This window comes from Myotis nattereri, assembly GCF_964212035.1.
Source record: "Myotis nattereri genome assembly, chromosome: 4".
In the NCBI taxonomy this organism is placed as follows: Eukaryota; Metazoa; Chordata; class Mammalia; order Chiroptera; family Vespertilionidae; genus Myotis; species Myotis nattereri.
This window is the reverse complement of record NC_138079.1, coordinates 100,271,386-100,291,502: the sequence shown is the minus strand read 5'-3', so window position 1 is coordinate 100,291,502 and position 20,117 is coordinate 100,271,386. Positions and strand designations below refer to the sequence as shown.

At 47.0% G+C, this 20,117-nt stretch overlaps 1 protein-coding gene across 2 annotated transcripts in view; it reads left to right on the top strand.

Annotated features, from left to right (window-relative positions):
- Nucleotides 1–19,818, top strand: part of NAA60 (N-alpha-acetyltransferase 60, NatF catalytic subunit) — a 28,358-nt gene extending 8,540 nt beyond the window's left edge. Inside the window, exons 2-7 of one of the 2 annotated variants that reach the window (XM_081089231.1) lie at nucleotides 10,439–10,554; nucleotides 11,929–12,058; nucleotides 14,668–14,764; nucleotides 15,442–15,676; nucleotides 16,823–17,164; nucleotides 18,417–19,818. In XM_081089231.1, coding sequence (XP_080945357.1) covers nucleotides 10,445–10,554; nucleotides 11,929–12,058; nucleotides 14,668–14,764; nucleotides 15,442–15,676; nucleotides 16,823–16,979 — 729 coding nt within the window. In that variant the 5' untranslated portion in view covers nucleotides 10,439–10,444 and the 3' untranslated portion in view covers nucleotides 16,980–17,164; nucleotides 18,417–19,818. Of the gene's footprint in view, nucleotides 1–10,438; nucleotides 10,555–11,928; nucleotides 12,059–14,667; nucleotides 14,765–15,441; nucleotides 15,697–16,822; nucleotides 17,165–18,416 lie in introns of both variants that reach the window. The other variant, XM_081089230.1, reaches the window with a different exon arrangement.
- The last annotated feature ends 299 nt before the right edge of the window (nucleotides 19,819–20,117 follow it).

The window sequence follows — 20,117 nt, the reverse complement described above, 5'->3', positions numbered from 1 at the left end:
ACTGTAATATCCAGCTTTGTCCCTTAGTTAAATGTGACATGTTTCTATTTTTAAATCAAGGCATCTAAAGAACTGGCCTTTGAAAACATGGAAGTGCTTTTAATAGGGATGTGAGAATCCACAAATAGCCGTGTTTCTTGGAGCCCAGTGTTTTTATTGAACACTGAACAGGGAGAGAACGCGAGCTTTCCCCAAGGATACTAGGGGGAAAATTTGTAAACCTCAGGGCATAAGAGATGCTCATTTATTATGGATCTCTTCCTTTGCTATCAAACTGCACTGTAAAATGGTTTTTAATCTTTTAAAATCAACTTTATTAAAGTTTAACATACATATAAGAAAATGTACTCAATTGAGTTTTAATGTGTGCATATATGTTTGTGTGTGTAAACACTGCCAACAAGATACAGAACAGTGCCACCACCCCCCACATCCCCCCTACCCCCGCCCAGGAATTGCCCCACCCTCAGCCTCTTTGCAGTCAGTCCTCTGTCACAGGCAACCATGGAGGTCAAGGCCTTGCATCTTAGCTCTTACTGACTGTGCAGCAGCTCTAGCTCTTCAGGTGCCCAGGTCTACCTGTGGCCATCCAAACCCTGGCTCTACTGGCTGGTTTTGCCAGTTGGCTGCACTTGTCCTGCCAGCTCTGGTGTAGGGTCGGTGAGAGTGAGCTGACAGTATCCTGTCCTGCATCTCCTTTTTGTAGGAAGGGCCCAGAGCACATTTCCTGTTGGTTGAGAACAAAACTGTGGGGCACAGTCAATGAGACACCTGGAGCTCTGCCAAGGGTAATGTGGGCGGGCAGTCAGGCCACCCTGTTTCTTGGGATAACAGAGCCTGTGAAGCCCCAGGTGAGCCGCTGGATCTGGTTTTCCAGGGAAGAGGACAACATGGAGTTTCCTGGCATAGGCCACTCATTGGGGCTAAAAATTGATTTGAGATTTATCCGGTGATTTGTGGTTTGTGTTGATTTCCTAGCTATGGAAAATCTGAGAGTGATCTTTCCTTTCTCAAAATATCTGAGCAGCTAAGACTGCATCAATTAAAACTTGTGGTTAGTTGAGACTTGATAACTTTCTTTGGTCACTTCTTACACCGAGCAAATGACAGATTTTTCTTTTCTTTGAATATGAAGTATTAAAATTGGCCCAAATCCAGAGTAAGCTACAGATTGGCCTTGGTGGGCTGGCGGCTCTTTGAGTCTGTACCTCCTGCCAGCCTCCCTGATCTTTAGCGTCGTCTTCCCCAGAGCACCGCCAACCCCACCTTAACCCCACCTGGCACAGTAGTAGCCCATGGGATGCAGGATCTGGGCCAGCCCCATTAAAGGAGCCCCACCACGCAGCACTAGCAGAGTCCCTGCAGTTTGACTTGCAGGCTGGAAAACTTGTGATTCTTTCTGGAATTTACTATGACTTCCTTCAAAATGAATCTTTCTTATCCATTCGCTCATGAAAGAATCATTTATTCTCAGGATTGGGGCTGTTTTTTGTTTTTAACAGCTTTATCGAGGATATAATCCACATGCCATAAAATTCACCCATTCAGAATGTACCATTCACAGAGCTGTGCATCCTTGACCACATTTTATTTCAGAACACTTTCAGCATTCCAAAAGAAACCCCACTGCCGAAACCGGTTTGGCTCAGTGGATAGAGCACCGGCCTGCGGACTGAAAGGTTTCAGGTTCGATTCTGGTCAAGGGCTTGTACCTGGGTTGCGGGCACATCCCCAGTGGGATATGTGCAGGAGGCGGCTGATCGATGTTTCTAACTCTATCTCTCTCCCTTTCTTCTCTGTAAAAAATCAATAAAATATATATTAAAAAAGAAAGAAACCCCACACCCTTAGCCATTACCCTACAGTCCTCGCAACTGTAGGCAACCACTAATCTACTGTCTGTTCCTATGGATTTGACTATTCTGAACATTTCATATAAATGGAATCATAAATTATGTGGCCTTTTGTAGCTTTTCTCACTCAGCATCATGTTCTTAGTGTTCATCCACGTAGCAGGTGTCAGTACTAAATATCCACTGTATGGGTGGACCACATTTTATGGATCCAGTCATCTATTGGCAGATGTTTGGGTTGCTTCCACTTTTGGTGAGCCTGTAGTGGACTCCCATTTATACTTCCTTGCTCAGTTTAGAGCAGGGATTGTGTTCTCACTAGGGCAGTGATGGCGAACCTATGACACGTGTGTCAGAGCTGACACGTGAACTCATTTTTTTGGTTGATTTTTCTTTGTTAAATGGCATTTAAATATATAAAATAAATGTAAAAAATATAAGTGTTTTACTATGGTTGCAAATATCAAAAAATTTCTATATGTGACACGGCACCAGAGTTAAGTTAGGGTTTTTCAAAATGCTGATACGCCGAGCTCAAAAGGTTCGCCATCACTGCACTAGGGTGTGGAGCAGAATTTTTATAGATCATACTGTTTAGCTGCTTGGATTGAGTTATTTGGGCTTCTCTGCCAGAATTTCCCCTAGAGGTGATTGCAATAGGGAGAGGAAGACCCTTGTCTCAGGAGCCTTCTCTGGAAAGACTGCATTGATGGCCTGGGATGATAAAGGGTTGTTGACTTTGTTTCAAAGGCTCGAAGTTTTGACAGTTTTCTTGGTCCTGAGGGAAAGGGAAGGGCGTTGCCCTAAAGTGGCCCTGTGGTTGATAACCTAGCATCTTGGGTAGTTTCGAGCACAATTCCTAAAACAGTGCCCTGTGTCCTTAGACTGCACAGTGGGTGTCTGTACTGTCACTCTTTAAAACCTCATTGGAATTTTTTTTTTCCAGTGTAAAATGTTTACATTCAGAATCAGTCACCTGGACTCAGTTTAGGTAGTCCCAATTTTGTTGGCAACATCGAATACATCATAGTCAGGAGCCAGTCAAACATATGCCTTCTCCTCTCCATTAGGCCTGACCAGGGTGTTGACCTTGGGCACGTCAGTGTCATAGAGCTTCTTCACAGCCTGTCTGATCTGGTGCTTGTGGCCTTGACACCCACAATGAACACAGTGTACTGTTGTCTTCTGTCTTCTTCATGGCTGACTCAGTGGTCTGGGGGAATTTGATGATGGTATAGTGGTCAAGTTTATTTCTCTTGGGTGCGCTTCTTGTATTTAGGTTGCCTTCAGAGCCTCAGTGTCTTTGGCTGTTGGAAGGTGGGTGATGTGTGAAATCTTCTTTATTTTGTGGCTATGGACACCTTTCAGCACTGCGTTCTTTGCCTTCAAAGCCTTTGCTTTGGCTTTGGCTTTGGCTTTGGTTTTGGGAGGAGTAGGGGCTTCCTTTTGGTGCCATCTTCATTAAAAAAAAATTTTTTAAAAAGCACTTCATTGGAATTTGAGGGTCCCAAGTAGTATTCCCTGTCCCCATAATACTCTGAACCAGGTGCCTGACCCATCTGGAATCCAGAGTGCTCAGCAGTAAGCCAGCCATGATTTGCTGAGAACTCACTAGTCCCAGTGAGGAGTTCTGCAGAGGCTGTGGCACTGCTTCCTAAAGCTCTCAGTGAGGATGCCAAAGACATTTAAATCAGTGCCCTGGAAAACCTGCTGTCCATAAGCGAAATCCGGCCTATGTGAACAAGTTTGGTCAGAGGTTAATTTTTTTTTTAAAACCTCCCTCACCCAAGGAGTGAGGATACTTTTTCCATTTATTTTTAGTGAGAGAGGAAGGGGGAGTGGGGAGGGACGGGGAGGAGAGGGAGGGAGGGAAGGAGAGAAAGAGAAACAGCAATATGAGAGAGACATCGATTGGTTGTCTCCCACTCACAGGGCCAGGGATTGAACCTGCAACTGAGGTTCATGCCCTTGACCAGGAATCTAACCCGAGACCCTTCGGTTCTCAGGCCGACGCTCTAACCACTGAGCAAACGGCCAGGACTTGTGGTTAATTTTATTTATTATTATTTTTTAAAATCTTTATTGTTCAGATGTTCCCCCCCCCCCATAGCTCCCTTCCACCTGGTTCTCACCCCAACCCAGGCCCCTGCCACCCCACTGTCCTCATCCATAGGTGTAAGATCTTTGTCCAATCTCTTCCCGCACCCCCCGCATTCCCTTCCCCCACCCCCGAGAATTGTCAGTCTGCTCCCTTTCCATGCTCCTGATTCTATTACATTCACCAGTTTATTCTGTGCATCAGATTTTTTATTCATTTGATTTTTAGATTCACTTGTTGATAGATATGTATTTGTTGTCACTTTGTTGTTCATAATTTTTTATCTTTACCTTTTTCTTCTTCCTCTTCTTAAAGAATACCCTCAGCATTTCATATAATACTGGTTTGGTGGTGATGAACTCCTTTAGCTTTTTCTTGTCTGTGAAGCTCTTTATCTGACCTTCAATTCTAAATGATGGCTTTGCTGGGTAGAGTAATCTTGGTTGTAGGTTCTTGGCATTCATCACTTTGAATATTTCTTGCCACTCCCTTCTGGCCTGCAAAGTTTCTGTTGAGAAATCAGCTGACAGTCTAATGAGTACTCCCTTGTAGGTAACTGACTGTTTTTATTCTTGCTGTTTTTAAGATTCTCTCTTTGTCTTTTGCCCTTGGCATTTTAATTATGATGTGTCTTGGTGTGGTCCTCTTTGGATTCCTCTTGTTTGGGATTCTCTGTGCTTCCTGGACTTGTAAGTTTACTTCTTTCACCAGGTAGGGGAAGTTTTCTGTCATTATTTCCTCAAATAGGTTTTCAATATCTTGCTCTCTCTCTCTTCTTCTGGCACCCCCATAATTCGGATGTTGGTTCGCTTGAAGTTGTCCCAGAGGCTCCTTACACTATCTTCATATTTTTGGATTCTTTTTTCTTTTTGCTCTTCTGGTTGGGTGTTTTTTGCTTCCTCGTATTTCAAATCTTTGACTTGATTCTTGGGATCTTCAGTCTACTGTTGAATCTCTGTATATTATTCTTTATTTCAGTCAATGTATCCTTAATTTCTAACTGGTCCTTTTCCTTTCCTTTTTTTTTTTTTTTTGACATTCTCACTAAGATCCTAGAAGGTCTCACTAAGTTCCTCGGAGGTTTCTAGAAGATTCTTGAGTAACCTTATAACTGTGATTTTGAACTCTATATCCAGTATTTTGTTTTATTCCATTTCTTTCATTTGTGACATGTTTCTTTGTCTCCACATTTTGGCTGCTTCCCTGTATTTGTTTCTAATATATTGGGTAGCTGTTAAGTCTCCTTGGGTTGATAGAGTGGCCTTATGTGGTAGGTGTCCAATAGGGCCCAGTGGCTCAGCCTCCCCAATCACCTGAGGTGGACACTCTTGGTGCACCCCTTTGTGGGCTGTGTGTACAGTATTTTTGTAGTTAAGCCTTGATTGCTGTTGGTATCACTGGGCAGAATTGACCTCCAGGCCAATAGGCTGTGAGGACCAGCTGTGTCTACAATGGAAGAGCTGCTGTGCAGGAGACACCCTTACGGGGCAAGACTTGCTTCAGTGGGGTTTTGGTGCTCACTGAGTCTGCTCCTTGAGTGTGTCACTTGTGGATGTGAAGGGTTGTAATCTGGATGGTCTCACACTGACCACTGGGTAGGTACACTGGCTCTTGGATCTCCTGGGGCCTGGGGCCACCCAGCAGGAGCTACAGAGAGATCTGCAGATTCCTCCCTTTTGTATTGGATTTGGAAGTGCCCAGATGGGTTTGGAAGTGCCCAGACAAGGCCCAGTTGTGAAGCAAGGCAGGCAGCTGCTGCCAGCCTTGGGCCTTCTTTTGATAGCTTTGGGGCTCCCTGACCCAGCTGCTGCCTGTTTGACAGGTTTTAGGCTGAGAAAGGTTAGGCCATTCATATGCAAAAGCCACTGTGCACAGCTTGGGGTTGTAAATTGGGTAGGGCGGTGCCTCAGGGAATCACCAGGGTGGAGCAAACAGCAATGGCTACCAGTCAGCCTTGCACCAGAGAGGTCCCAGCGAAGGAACAATGACCACTCCAAGCACCTCCATCTAAAAGAAAGCCGCCCTCAGAGGTTCCTGCCCCAATGCCAGACAGTCCAGTTTCTCCCCGTATGTGTCTGGGTCCCCCAGAGTCTCGCCTGGAGCTGGAGTTCAGAGCAAGCGAGAGCTTGTATCTCCCACCCGATTAAAAAAGCAGCGCACCAGGTGCCAGTCTGTTCTGCACTTCCACACCTCCTACCAGTCTCAGTGTGCTTTCTTTTTTACCTCTCTGGTTGTAGTTCTTCCACTCAGCCAGCTTTCCCATGGTTCTGGATGATAGTTGTTCTGTCTTTTAGTTGTAATTTTGATGTGGCTGTGAGAGGCAGCAAGTACAGGTGTTTACCTATGCCTCCATCTTCGTTCTCCTTCTTGCTGGTTAATTTTATTTTTTATTTATTTTTTAAAAATATATATTTTATTGTTTTTTTTACAGAGAGGAAGGGAGAGGGATAGAGAATTAGAAACATCGATGGGAGAGAAACATTAATCAGCTGCTTCCTACACACCTTCCACTGGGGATGTGCCCGCAACCAAGGTACATGCCCTTGACCGGAATCAAACTTGGGACCCTTCAGTCTGCAGGCCAACGCTGTATCCACCAAGCCAAACCGGTTAGGGCCCTGGTGGTTAATTTTAATTAGGAATATTTTTAAACATACACTTGACATACCCATCATCCAGTTCAACAGTTATTAACATTTTGCACTTCTGCACCAACTGAATTAAATTCCAGAACATTCTGTCATTTCACCCTACATATCCTGTGTGCATCTCTTAAGGAATATGGACATTTTCTACATAACCACAATGCTATTCTCATACCTAACAATATTAATACCACTTTTAGTTTTTAGAGGATTTGTGTGTATGTGTGGAATTTGTTCCCTTTGTAGGGAAAGGGAGTGTTGCCTGAGAGGTGGGGGTTGTGCAGAAATCTCCAGGGAAGCTGTGTTTCCTACTGGGGAATGTGATGTGCTGGGCTCCATCCTGCTTTTGGTGGGTGGACCCCTTGAACCTGTACAATCGTGTTCTGTGGAGCAAAACAGCCCTTTATCCAGGATGACAGGGGAGTCACCTCCAAGCCAGTGACCGCTAGGATATATTTTGGACAGTATTGACTCATGAAAAATGCAAGACTTGCCATTTTTGGTCGACCAGTCCATTTCCTAAGATGTAGCCACTTAGGCAGCATGAGGCCCCTGAGGTCACACTCACCAGAATGTCCTGGGTGCCATCGAGGATGAGGACCTGGAGCATTGGCCATGGAAGGGGGTGCTAAGTATTGGAATGGCCCTACTGGGTAGAGACAAGGTAGTCAAGCTGTTTAAAAGACATTGTACCAGACAGTATCTTGGTTTCTGAAGGCCTATCCCAGTGAAAAGAATAAAACAGGTGACATGGAAAGACTAGATTTGCCAAGTCAGGGGGTATTTTCATGTTTGGTTGGTGTTTTGTTTTTGTTTTGTGTTCGGAACTAAGAACTCAAATAAGCACAGCCCAGCATTTGTGACCTGCCCTTTCTCAACAGGACTCTCACATTAACTTTTGTGATGGCCCTGTTTTGTCATCTCTGCCCAGAGAGACTTGTCTGGGTCAGCTCAGCTCTCAGAGGTTCCATCAAGGTCATGCATCCAAAGACCAGCTTTGTCCCCTTCTAAGAACTAGTCCTCTCTAGTAGGGTGCCTACTGGGAATGCTGCTCCTTTCTAAGGTGTAGGTGGTAGGTACCTCAGCTTCTTCCAGACCTAACATCTGTAGGGATCCACTAGGCCTCAGGCAGGAACGCTTCCGGTTCTTGTCCTGAAGAGTTTCCATTCCATACCCCTCTGAGCCTCTTGGCCTGCAGGCCTGGTTAGGGTACCCAATGCTGCCAACAGGGTCACAGGAGGATGCCCATCGTACCCCCCACCCCTATTTTGCAGACATCACGTGGTCAGTGTCCAGGTGCTGGCTAAAAACAAAAAGGAGAAGAAAGTAGGTCCCTTCTCATTTCCACTCTTGAGTCATGCTGTGTAGAGGGACATGTCAAGGTGGCACAGTCCCCACTCCTTGGAGTCCAGTGTATTTTAGAAAGACTGAACCTAAGGTGGCCCCAGAGCCACAGAGCTCCTGCAGTACCTCCTCCTTCCTCCCTACCCCCCCCCCATGTCTGCTTCAAGGTCACAAGGTAGCCCCACTCCACATGTGCCCCCACCCCCAGCTGGCTAGTACCATGTAGGGGAAGGGGGTACAGCATCAAACTTGTCACTACCCAGACTGAGGGGTTTCTGTCATCAGCCTGACTCCCAGTAGCACCTGGTCCTTGGGGGACTGCCAGCCCAGGACTGGCCCTCAAAGGAGCCATTCTTTTTCCCCCTCTTTTTGTGTTAATCCTTACCCAAGGATATTTTTTCCCATTGCTTTTAGAGCAGCGATTGCCAACCTTTTGGACCTCATGGACCACCAGTTGGCGACCGCTGTTTTAGAGAGTAGAAGGGGGGGGGGTGGAGAGAAACACATAGATTGGTTGCCTCCCAGCTAGCCCCGGAATCAAACCTGCAACCCAGGTATGTGCCCTTGACTGGGAATCCAACTGTGATCCTTTGGTGCACGGGCCAACGCTCTAACCACTGAGCATCCGGCCAGGGTTCATTTTTTGAACCATTTAAAGTGAGTTTTAGACTTCATAATGCTTCACTCCAGAGTGTTCCACATGCATCTCCTAAGACTTTCTACATAACCACTTCCACCTTTTCACATCTAAGACAGTTAATTGCAATTTTATTTGCTTTCTAGCACATAATTAAATTTCCACAAAAGATTTTGATTTTTTTCTAGTAGAGGTGTTATATATTACATTTGGTTATAGATCTTCTTGTCTCTTTTAGTCCACTTTTGGTTTTTTAATGGCATTGACTTTTTAAAAAAATACATTTTTATTGATTTCAGAAAGAAAAGGAGAAGGAGAGAGACATAGAAACATTAATGATGAGAGAGAGTCATTGATCAGCTACCCCCTGCACACCCCATACTGGGAATGGAGCCCGCAACCTAGGCATGTGCCCTTGACCAGAATCGAACCTGGGACCCTTCAGTCCGCAGGCCAATGCTCTATCCACTGAGCCAAACTGTCCAGGGCATCATTGACTTTTTGAAGAGACCAGGTTGCTCATCTTGTAAACATCAGCATTCTGTGTTTGTTGGCTGTCAAGATGCTGTTGAATATACATGCCTGTGTGCCAGCTATTATCAGTCGTGAAGTTAGGTCTGGAGGCACAACTGGCTTAGGCAGAAACCTAAAGGCTTTGTGGATGTCATATGCATGGCACTGGTCAGAGAGGCTGGGCTCCATTACTGGGGGAATTGTGACTGCAGGATCTTGAGGTTGAAAGGCTTTTCCTTGGTGATTGGTAAGTCCTGGGGGTGCAGGTACTTTGCCTCCATGCTTCACACCTGCTCCCCAACATCCTCCACTGTGTGGTTAAAAGCCTTTGATGATTCTTGCTTGAGTCATTTATTTTCATCAGCACTTTTATAGTGATGACATTCCAATTCTATCATTATTTCTACTTTTATTGGCTTTCATTCTTCTGTTCTATAGAAAGAATTTTTCCTCATCCATCAAGGATGAACTACACAGTTATCCTAAAAGATGTAGTAAATGCATGGTCCTTTGCCTTTTACTACCAGCTTTCAACATAAAGAAGAAAGGCTCCTGTGTTCCCTTTGTCAGAATCTAATATTTGACTTTCCTTCCTGCTTCCTTGCCTTATCTTAATTGGATCAAGGGCAGCTGCTCCATCAGCAACCTGGGCTGAATGTAGTTTCCTGATTTAAAATAATTGTCAGCAACTCCTGACCCTGATTTGAACCTCTGGTGTCTTGCAAGTCTCCCTGTTTCTCTCTCTTCACTCATGAGTTTCGTTTGCTGGATAAGGGAGGAGAAATGACCCACCTAGCAAGTGCCAATTTTCCTGGAAATCCAGCAGGTCATTGGCCCCTGCCCAGGCTGCTCTGATGGTGTTGATGGCCACTGGCCCAGGTCGGGAGAAGTTGGACTGCTGGGGCTGTGTGCTATGTGCAATGGAGAAATGGTGACGTGAGGGAGACAGGACACTGGCCAGGGAGGAGGGGTGCTCAAAGGGCACCTAAGAGGGGCAGAGAGGAGAGAGAAAACTGACCAAAGGCAGGCTGCTCTCTGGGGGTTCAGGAGTTTCCAAGTAAACAGTGAGGGGACCCTAGGTCCCCATCCTGCCAGCCCTTCCCAAGCCTTAGTTTACTTGTCTGCAATGTGGGGGTGACTGTGACACCTGGTGCAAGGGATTATTGTGAGCTTCATGCAGTTACTAAAGGGGACCACCATCCATGGCGGGGCATTAGTCCTCCCATCTTTCCTGCGTCACAGGTTAGGAGGAGGAAGAGGAAGTGAATGTGCCATGATGGGATCTGTGGGCTGGTGGGGTGTTTAGAGGAGGTTGGCTGCTCTCCTGACCCTACCTCTATCCCTGCAGGTGTGAATGACAGAGGTGGTGCCATCCAGCGCCCTCAGCGAGGTCAGCCTGCGCCTCCTCTGCCACGATGACATAGACACTGTGAAGCATCTGTGTGGCGACTGGTTCCCCATTGAGTAAGTTAAGTGGTGTCCTCTGCCCTGCAGCTGCAGATTGGAGGGGTGGGGTAATGCCCATGGATCTGATGAAGATGGAAGGCTTGTGCAGAGGTGAGGATGTCCTGGAGGTGCCATGGTGGCCCAGAGTCACCTTGCCTGTCAGAGGAGCCCAGGCCCTGCTCCCTGACGGCAATCAGATCTTTTCCATCTCAGTCGACCTTATGCAAAGAGTTCTCCAAAAGGGCTTTGCTAAGTACCACCAACTTTACTTACAAAGATGTTCGATGTACTGCTATTTGTAAGTCAGAAAATTGAGAAGCAACTTAAGTATCTTAACAATAAAGGATGGCTGACATATATTAGGGTATCTGCATACGAAAATGAAATATTATTCAGCCAGGAAAAGTGAAATCTGTCATCAAGATATACTTGACAAGGAGAGTTTTTTAATGAGATATTGAGTGAAAAAAGTAGACTAGAAAATTGTATGTACCACAATTCCACTTTTATTTGAAAACATGCATAAGATAAAAGCCTATGAAGATATATACTATCTAGCAAAGTGTTTTTGGTGTTTTGGAATGGGTAGATTATTAGTAGCTACAAGTTTGTTTTATTTTGCTTGTCTGTATTTTCTCTATTTTTCTGTAATATGCACATAGAGCTTTTGTTGTGAGAAAAATAAGTACAAACTTTTAAAAATTAAAAATAAACAAGGTCCTGCTAAACATCATGTTTCTATGAGTCTTAACCTCTGGTTTCACCCAGTGCCATCAGGAGAGGAACTTGGGCGATGCCAGGCCTTGTAGAGCCTTCTGGTGGGTGGTCAGTGGCCTCTGCAGAGCAGACCCGAGCGGAGCACCTCTCCACTGTGTCTCCACCCTCTTCCAGCTCTTGGTCTCAGGAAAGGCGTCTGGACTAACTTGTTATGTCCCAGACCCACAGACCAATAAACCCAGAATGTCCTGTTCCCTCACCAAAACTCCTTACTGGGGCTGAGTCATCTGTCTTTCATCACTGTCATAGGGCTTTGCATGAAACGTTCTCTTTTCTGCTCCCCTTGGGTCTTGAGTTTGAACTCTTCCAGCTGCCCCTCTAGGTACGGCTCTCATGGAGACAATGTCATGGGAAGTTCCCCCCCTCTTATCTCTCTATCTTGTAAAATAATTTTTCCATCAGAAATTCCCCATCCTGTCTGGATAGATTGCTGCTTTAAGAAGATAATTCACTGAGAATGATACACTTTGGTGGAGACTAAGTGTTGGGCAGGCTCCTTATCAATCCTGGAGCAGTGGACAGAGTTGCCTCGAGTCCCCCGTGGGTCCACTGTCTGAAGCATGAGGTTAGTTGGACTTGGCCTTTGGCAGTTTCACCTAAGTTTGTTCTCCTCAGGTACCCAGACTCATGGTATCGTGACATCACCTCCAACAAGAAGTTCTTTTCCCTTGCTGCAACCTACAGGGGTACCATTGTAGGAATGATAGTAGCTGAAATAAAAAGTAGGACCAAGATACACAAGGAGGTAAGCATGTGTGGCAATGATGGGGCTGCCAGGCCCTTGGGACAGAATCACACTGCCTGCTCTGTGGCCCTTTCCCTTAGGAGCTCAGACCATGTATGAGACTCATATCCAGGTGGTTTCTTTCTGTGTGTACGTAATACAGTCATATGTACATTAAGTAACACATCCTAACTGCAGGCTTCTTTCTAATGACTGTCATTTTGAAATTGGGAGGGGGTGTAAATGATTCACTGAGAATCTGCAGAGTTGTAAGGGTCTGTCATTTGTATTGGTGACAGTGTCACAGAAACTGCTAATACTGTTGTGATTTGTTAAAGGAAATGCTAATTCCAGTTTACAGGTTAGTAAAAACAAATATTTTTTTTTTCCTGTTCAACTTCATAGACCCCTCCAAGATCTGTTTAAGAACCCTGGAGAGTCTTTGGACCCTGAGTTAGCAAGTCCTGCTCTAAATGTAAAATGTGATGTTATGGTCACAAACACATTTTTTCATGTGGTTGACTTGGGTCAAGATTCTGCCTAGCCCTAGCCAGTTTTGCTCAGTGGATAGAACATCGGCCTGTGAATCAAAGGTTCCCAGGTTCGATTCTAGTCAAGGGCACTTAAAAAAAAACCACACAGACAATTAAATTTTCAAAGTAAATAAATTAAAAACAAACATTCTGCCTAATGATTTGGGTCATCTTATAGAGTGACTGAGTAGCATTTATACATAGGTATTTACTCCAAGGAGGGAAAAAACCCCACCAACAACTGGCAACTGCTTCTATCTGTTGGCTTGAGGCTATTTATTTAAAAGTGCAAGAAGGATATCTCTCCTTTTTGTTTTATTTTTCGAAATATATTTTTACAGATTTCAGAGAGGAAGGGAGAGGGAGAAAGAGATAGAAACATCAGTAATGAGAGAGAAAATCTTAGATTGGCTGCCTCCTCCTGGGGATAGAGCCGGCAACGGGCATGTTCCTTGACTGGAAATCGAACCGTGATCCCCTGGTTCTTAGGTTGACGCCCAACCACTGAGCTAGCTAGGCAGATCTCTCTCCCTTTTAAAGACCCAACCCACTCAGGTCTACTCTAATTTGCCTGTAATTAGATTCTGGCAAAGTTGGTTTCTTTTAAGAGTAACTTTTCTATCCTAGTTTTCTTCTCATTTCTTTCCTTCCATTTTTCTGTGCTAAGATACAGCAAAAAAAGAAACATTGGCGTTTTCAGCAAGCATCAATACTTTTTGCTCTTTCACAGAACAAACTGCCCCACCTACCGTCCCCTGACTTGTTCCCCAGAATTCACTCTATGAAGCTCTTCCTGTGTGCCCCCAGCAACTGTCCAGCCCCACACACATGGTGACTAGATCGCTGTACTCCTTTGAATGTGTGGGTTTTCCCATGAGGGCAGAGATTGGGATCCTTTCCTTCTACTTCCTGGGTATCAGGAGAGCCTTTGCACTCTGGCACTTTTTCTGGCCCTGCTGAGAGGCAGAATGAATTCAACACAGGAAAGAGAGCAGGGGCTGTCAGAAGACATCAGCTGGGGAATGAAGTACCTGCTTTACCTTCCTGACCCTCCATGGGCTTCAGGTAACAAGAGCAATACGGATACCTCCCTGAGATTGAGTTTGCCTCTGTCCAGCTTAACTGTAATGTGGAGTGCTGGGGCCGGGGTCAGGGCCAGGAGAGTGGTGAGTAGGGACAGGGACAGGCCAACCCATGTCCAGCACACGGGAGCCACTCAGTGAACAGTGGATAGGGATGAGAGAGGCCAAGTCACCAAGCTTTCTTTCCATGGGGGAGAATCCACCAAGCCTTCTTTACAAAGTAGAAGAACATCAACCTCATGGTGGTCAAATTCACAACTCTCTCAGTCCAGAATTTTATCTCTGAACCAAGAGACCCACAAGGGTTGGTGGGCCATGGTGTGACACTCTGCTTGGTGTGGACAGCAGAGAGGCTACTCAGACTCCCCACCCTCTGTACTCTTAAGACCACTTGGAAGCAGCAAAGGATCCTTTAATTTAATTAAACTTTTTTTTTAAGATTTTTAAAAATTGATACTTAGAGAGAAAGTAAGGGGAAGGAAACATCGATGTGAGAGGCTGCCTCCTGCACATCCCCTAATTGGGATCAAGATTGCAACCTGGGGTGTGACTGGGGGTCAAACCGGCAACCTTGCTCTGGACAACGCCCAACCAGCTGAGTCACACAGGCCACAAGGCTAATTAAACTTTTAAAACGTTGTGTTTGTCTGGCTGTTTGATCTCTTGGTGTGTCAGTTGACACGCGTGAGCACCATATAGTGCCCACACAGCATAGTCATTTCCTTTTTACCATCGTAGCTTCACTTGTCTGGCATCAGTGTCCTTCCTTGTATGGTCTACCACCCTTCCAAAGAGAAGCGATTTTTTGTGAGTGTTCTTATTTTAGCAGAAAGGCCCACACCCTCTTGTTTCCATAGGATGGGGTTGACTCTCCATTATTTTCTGTTCTATCCCTTCCTGCTCCAGTGGCCCCCCCAGGTGTTGTGGCTGGGAGAGTCAGCACATGAGATATGTTCTGCAGTGGGACCAGATGCCTCAACTGTGAACCTGACTTTATTTCTGACTTTTTCTTTAGGATGGAGATATTCTAGCGTCCAACTTCTCTGTTGACACACAAGTTGCATACATTCTAAGTCTTGGAGTAGTGAAGGAATTCAGAAAGCACGGCATAGGTAAGGGGAGGTTGAAATAATGATTTCTGGCATATACACTCCACCACCACCACCCCCTGCCCTGCCTGTTGACCTTCAATTCAGTCCATGCTCTTTCCACACATTACCAGGTCTTCCTGTATGGCCTCGTTCCAAAGCTTACAAGATCAGATTACTAACAACTCCCAAAGGTCCTCATTACAGAATGGGCACCTTTTAACCACACCTAATGACACACACACACTACTTATATCTGGTCATAAGGTATGCTTGATTAAGAATAGAAAACATAATTGATGAAACAGTCCTAGCTCCCATGGATCAGATTCTTTACCTGATGTCTCCAACTTCCCATCCCACTCAGCCACAGCAGTCGTCATTGTAACCCAGGTCTGCCCATTCCACATTTTCCTGGGCTTAAGTTTACACTTTTTGTTGTCTGAAAGGCTAGTGAATCTCCACTGTGGATCCAGCCCCTGGGAGGGAACTATGCATAGTTCCCTGGACAGCCAGTGGTCTGCAGCTAACAGGCCCTGTCTGGCTGTGGGATTTTAGGGACTTTGACAGTGGATGTTTATGGGAAGTCTTTGATAGAGTGGCAGATCTGTAGAGATCTCTGAGAAAGTCACTTCCTTGTCTGCCTTATGCTTCCTCCTCACCTGCCCCGCCATGCGTGACTGTTGCTTCTTTGCCTACAGGTTCTCTTTTACTTGAGAGTTTAAAGGATCACATATCCACCACTGCCCAGGACCACTGCAAAGCCATCTACCTGCACGTCCTCACCACCAACAACACAGCAATAAGCTTCTACGAAAACAGAGACTTCAAGCAGCACCACTATCTCCCCTATTACTATTCCATCCGTGGGGTCCTGAAAGATGGCTTCACTTATGTCCTCTACATCAATGGTGGCCACCCTCCCTGGACCATCTTATATCCTTTTCTTCTCAGGGGTGAGAGACAGTGGCTTCCTAGCATCAGCTGGAGCTGTGGTTGCTTTCAGATGACATTCACAAAGCAAGCTCACAGGATGCATTTTTTCCTGATGAGATGATGTGGGTACATCTGATTTGCATGTATTAGGAATTGATGGTCTGGTTGCAGATATTGGGAAAGCAGACATGCTCTGGCATTCATTGTTCCCTGGACTTGAGCCCAGTAGAAGAGGTGGATTTTTAATTCTCCTGGTCCAAGACCCACCATCCATTCGTCCATCTATTTACCCAATAAGTATTGGTTGAGAGTCTCCTGTTCCTGGTATGTGTGGTCTACAATAGTGAACAAAATAGACAAAGCCCCTGCCCTGGTGCGGCCTGCATGCTGGCAGGGAGAAGGCAGATGAGGGAGGTGAAAGAGTTGTTGCTATTTTGAACACTTAGTTCAAACCTTTCTTACCAGAATGTAGGGTATGTGACCCAGTGGTGTGTCCCTTCCCTGCTCCCTCCCTTTTAACTATCTCTGGCCCTAAACAGGTAAAAGGGAAGCTAGAAGACTTCTTAATAGTCATAGGGTGTGGCCCAGAAAATACTGTGTGTACATGTACCTGTGTGTGATTACTAGTAAATAAATGAGTCTAGGATTTATCCATTTCATAGGGAAATAAACGGGAGAGAGGTGGTACAAAGCCCACAGGTCTCCATGCTCATGTGAAGATGGGTCTCTGTGCTAAGGGCTTAACACTGTTGACCCCCCTATGTCACAGGAATGAGGCCCTGCCCCTCTGAGGACTGAGGGTAGGGGGAGGACCAGGAACACTTGCTCTTTTGCTTTACCCCTCCCCGCAGCACCCAGTCCCTGTCTGTTAACCTTAGTCTGTGTGTCCATGTGCCTGAGGCCTCACCTGGAAGGGCCTTTTGTACGCACATGCTGCCTTTATTATTTTGCATAGTGGAGGCCCCTCCATCTGTGGAGGTTTTCCAGCACTCTGCAGAGGCTCAGTGGACTTTCAGCCTCCCTTGAGGACGGCATGCTGTCTGCACTCAGTCCTGCAGGTTGCTGTTTGGGCCTCTGCTGACAGTGCCACTCCAAGGGTGTGTGGGCAGGGAAGGCGAGTTGGAGTCTTCCTTAACAGAGTCCCACGGACTACATCCAGCACCTGGGTTCTGCTCTAGCAAACCTGAGCCCCTGCTCCATCCCACACAGGATTTACCGCCAGGCCCACAGCCTGCTCTGCAGCTTCCTGCCGTGGTCGAGCATCTCCACCAAGGGCGGCATTGAGTACAGCCGGACCATGTGATGCCAGCCGGGCAGCCTCCAGCAGGTCCCACCCCTTGGCGCCCTGCGGAGCCCACCTTCCTGGCCATTTGACCTCAACTGTGTTCTGCAGGGGAGCTGGCCCATCACCTGCCCCAGCTGCAGGCCCGGTGCTACATGGGCTCGGGAGCAGAGCGTCGTGGGGCGGGTATGCCCGGTCTCCAACAGGTATGCCAGAACAGGTGGTGGGGAACGGGATCAGAACTGAGGGGGATGATGGTCTTGAGAAATGGAGCCCTGGCACTTCCAACAATGAAAACAAGGCTCTGGATAGGCACCTGCTGCACTAAGGGCTGACGTAGTTCCTGAGCAACTCTCAGAAATTTGAAGGAGGATTGCCCTAGCTGGTTTGGCTCAGTGGATAGAGCGTCAGCCTATGGACTGAAGGGTCCCGGGTTCAATTCCTGGTCAAGGGCACATGCCTGGGTTGTGAGCTCCATCCCCGGTAGGAGGCGTGCAGGAGGCAGCCAATCAGTGGTTCTCTCTCATCATTGATGTTTTATCTCTTTCCCTCTCTCTTCCTCTCTGAAATCAATAAGATTATATATATATATATATATATATATATATATATATATATATATGAAATTTGAAGGAGGAAAGCAGAGTCCTGAGCCCTTGCCCAGAACCTCATCTTTTCCCTTGAACAACTTTTAAAAAAATAATGCGTTTACAGAAGTGGAAAAGGTACCAAAAGACCAAGCCCTTTCTCTGCCCCACCCCGCCATCCATAACCACTTATTGCCTTTCCAGGGGTGCCTGGGGCTGATGTCAGCGTTAACACCAGCGGCATCATCAGCTCACAATGAGGTTCCCTGAGGTGGGCACCTTATAGATGAGGCTCTGTTCAGACATGGCCACTTCTTTTCTTTCTTTTCTTTCAAAATAATAGCTTTATTTTTATTATGATTATAAACATGTTACATGGTCATTACTTTAAAACTCAAATCATATAGAAAAGTATGAAGAAAAAAGTAAAACCTCATCACTGAGAGAAAACCACTAATATTTTGGTAAACCTCTTTTCAAACATATTTGTATGCCTATAAACCTATACAGACATAAAGATATAGACATGGCCACTTCTGAACACCATGAGTACTATGGGGAGCCAGTATCTCTCAGACCTCAGAGAACATCAGAGTTGGAAAGGGTCATGGGGACCCCAGGGCTCATCTGCTTATGCATGGACACGGCCTAGCAGATTGTTGATTTGAGCCAAGCTCACACAGCGTGCTCCATGGCCACTTGGGCTGGGACTAAGGAACCCAGATGTCACTAAAAGGGACTCTGGGTCTAGAGAAGGGTTCACCCTTTGGGGGCACCCAGGGCCAGCAGTGGGTTCCTAGGCCGGACATAGTGTGGGCATAGTGTTTCTGTGGAGACCTTCACCCCTGCTCCCCTCTTCTCTTTCCTGCAGGCTCTTCCAGCCCTCCTTCCTGCTCTGGAAACCTCTGCCCTTGCCCTGGTCTGGCCCCCATGTGAGTGCACCAGCCTCATAGGCTGGCCATAGTGTTCACTGTGGTCAGTTGCTTCTGCTGCCCTGGGAGTATGGGGGCGGGAGAGGGCTTCCTTCCCTGCACGTCCTCACTGGCCTCTTCCCCCGCACTGCCCGTTCCTTCCAACTCCTTCCTCCAAAGCCGGAATTAACCCCTGGGAGGGAGGAACCCGAGTGTTACTGATAGACTTGGCCCTAAAGACACAGGAGCCTCAGAACAATGAAGGGGTGAAATAAAGGGAATGCCAAACCCTTGTAAAGAACCAGCCTCAGAAGCCTGGGGGGCAGGAGCAATCCCTACCTCCCCAGGAGGGGCTGGCAAGTGGTGGGAGGCTTTTCACCCAAGCACAGAGCTCTGGGGCTTAGTTCCCTGGCATGGTGGTCAGTTAATGGGAAGGTTTCCCACTCCTCTGTTGGCAGTCCTGCTGCCTCAGAGAGCGAGGAGCTACCCATCACATGCTGGATGTGCCATTCAGTTGAACTGCCCCAGGGAGCCGGGCTGAGGACAGGTGCTGGTGAGGGTCCCAAGGGCCTTCCCTTCCAGCCCCCCAGTTCCGTGAGATGCAGTTCTGAGGCCTGACCATATGCAAACAAGAATTGAGTGTGGTGTTTGATCAAGTAGGACCTGGTCTTTGAGGCTGGGGCAGTCGCTTGCCTTGTGGTCCTCAGCCTCTGGGAACAGAAGAGGCTGTGTCAGTGCCAGGAAGCATGCATGTGGACATCACTTGCTTCTGGCGTTCCCTCCACCCTATTCCCCAAAGCTGCTTGCTCCCTGCCCTGCCCTCCAGAGTAAAGGGGGTTGGCAGAGTCATGCCCAGCATTGCTGCAGTGTCCTGGAGCCATCGCCACAGTGCACAGTCTGAGAGGGAGGAGAAGGTGGAACAACCAAGCAAGAGGGCCTCGGATTGGCATCCTTCCCTCCCTCGGAACTCCCAGCCCAGGGGCTCCTCTGGCCTTGCGGTGGGGGAAAGGGGTTTCTCGAGATGAAGGTGAGCCTGCGCAGGAAAATCACCTCTCCTTCCTCGGCTACTTCACACTCTCACTGACTGGTCCCCACTCCATGCTGACATTGACTTTGAGCTGAGGCCCAGCTCACTGTCCTCTCTAATCTGAATCAACGGTTATCATGTGGTTTTTATTTCTGCCCCATGGGGTAAGGGAAGAGTCTTCCAGAAGGTTCTGCCTTGGACTTGCATAATTGAGCCGAGGCCTTGCCCTGCCCCTTCCTCCTTGCCCCTAATCACGGCAGTGTCTAGCCCAGTGTTGAACAGATTGTAGTGTTCTGTCTGATTACAAACAAATAAATAGACTTTAATTGGTCACATCCTGTCTTGCACTTTGGGCCATTCCTGTGGGGATTTGCCCCCTTGCTGGGACAGTGGTTTTAGGTGGCCCAGGAGCTGCTTGTTGGTTGCTGTCTAGTCCCGAGGATGGCTTCCAGGTAAAAGGACCGATTGTGTCATTATCCTGCCAAAGAATGCAGTCCTGGGAAGAGGGTCTAGAGTCGAAAAGCACAACTGGGTTCTTTCTCTAAACTCAGAAGATCCTCAAGCAGCCGCCCCCGTTTGTTTAGGGGTCTCCTTGGCCAACCTTAGGCCTTGAGCTGGGGCACAGTCGTCTGGG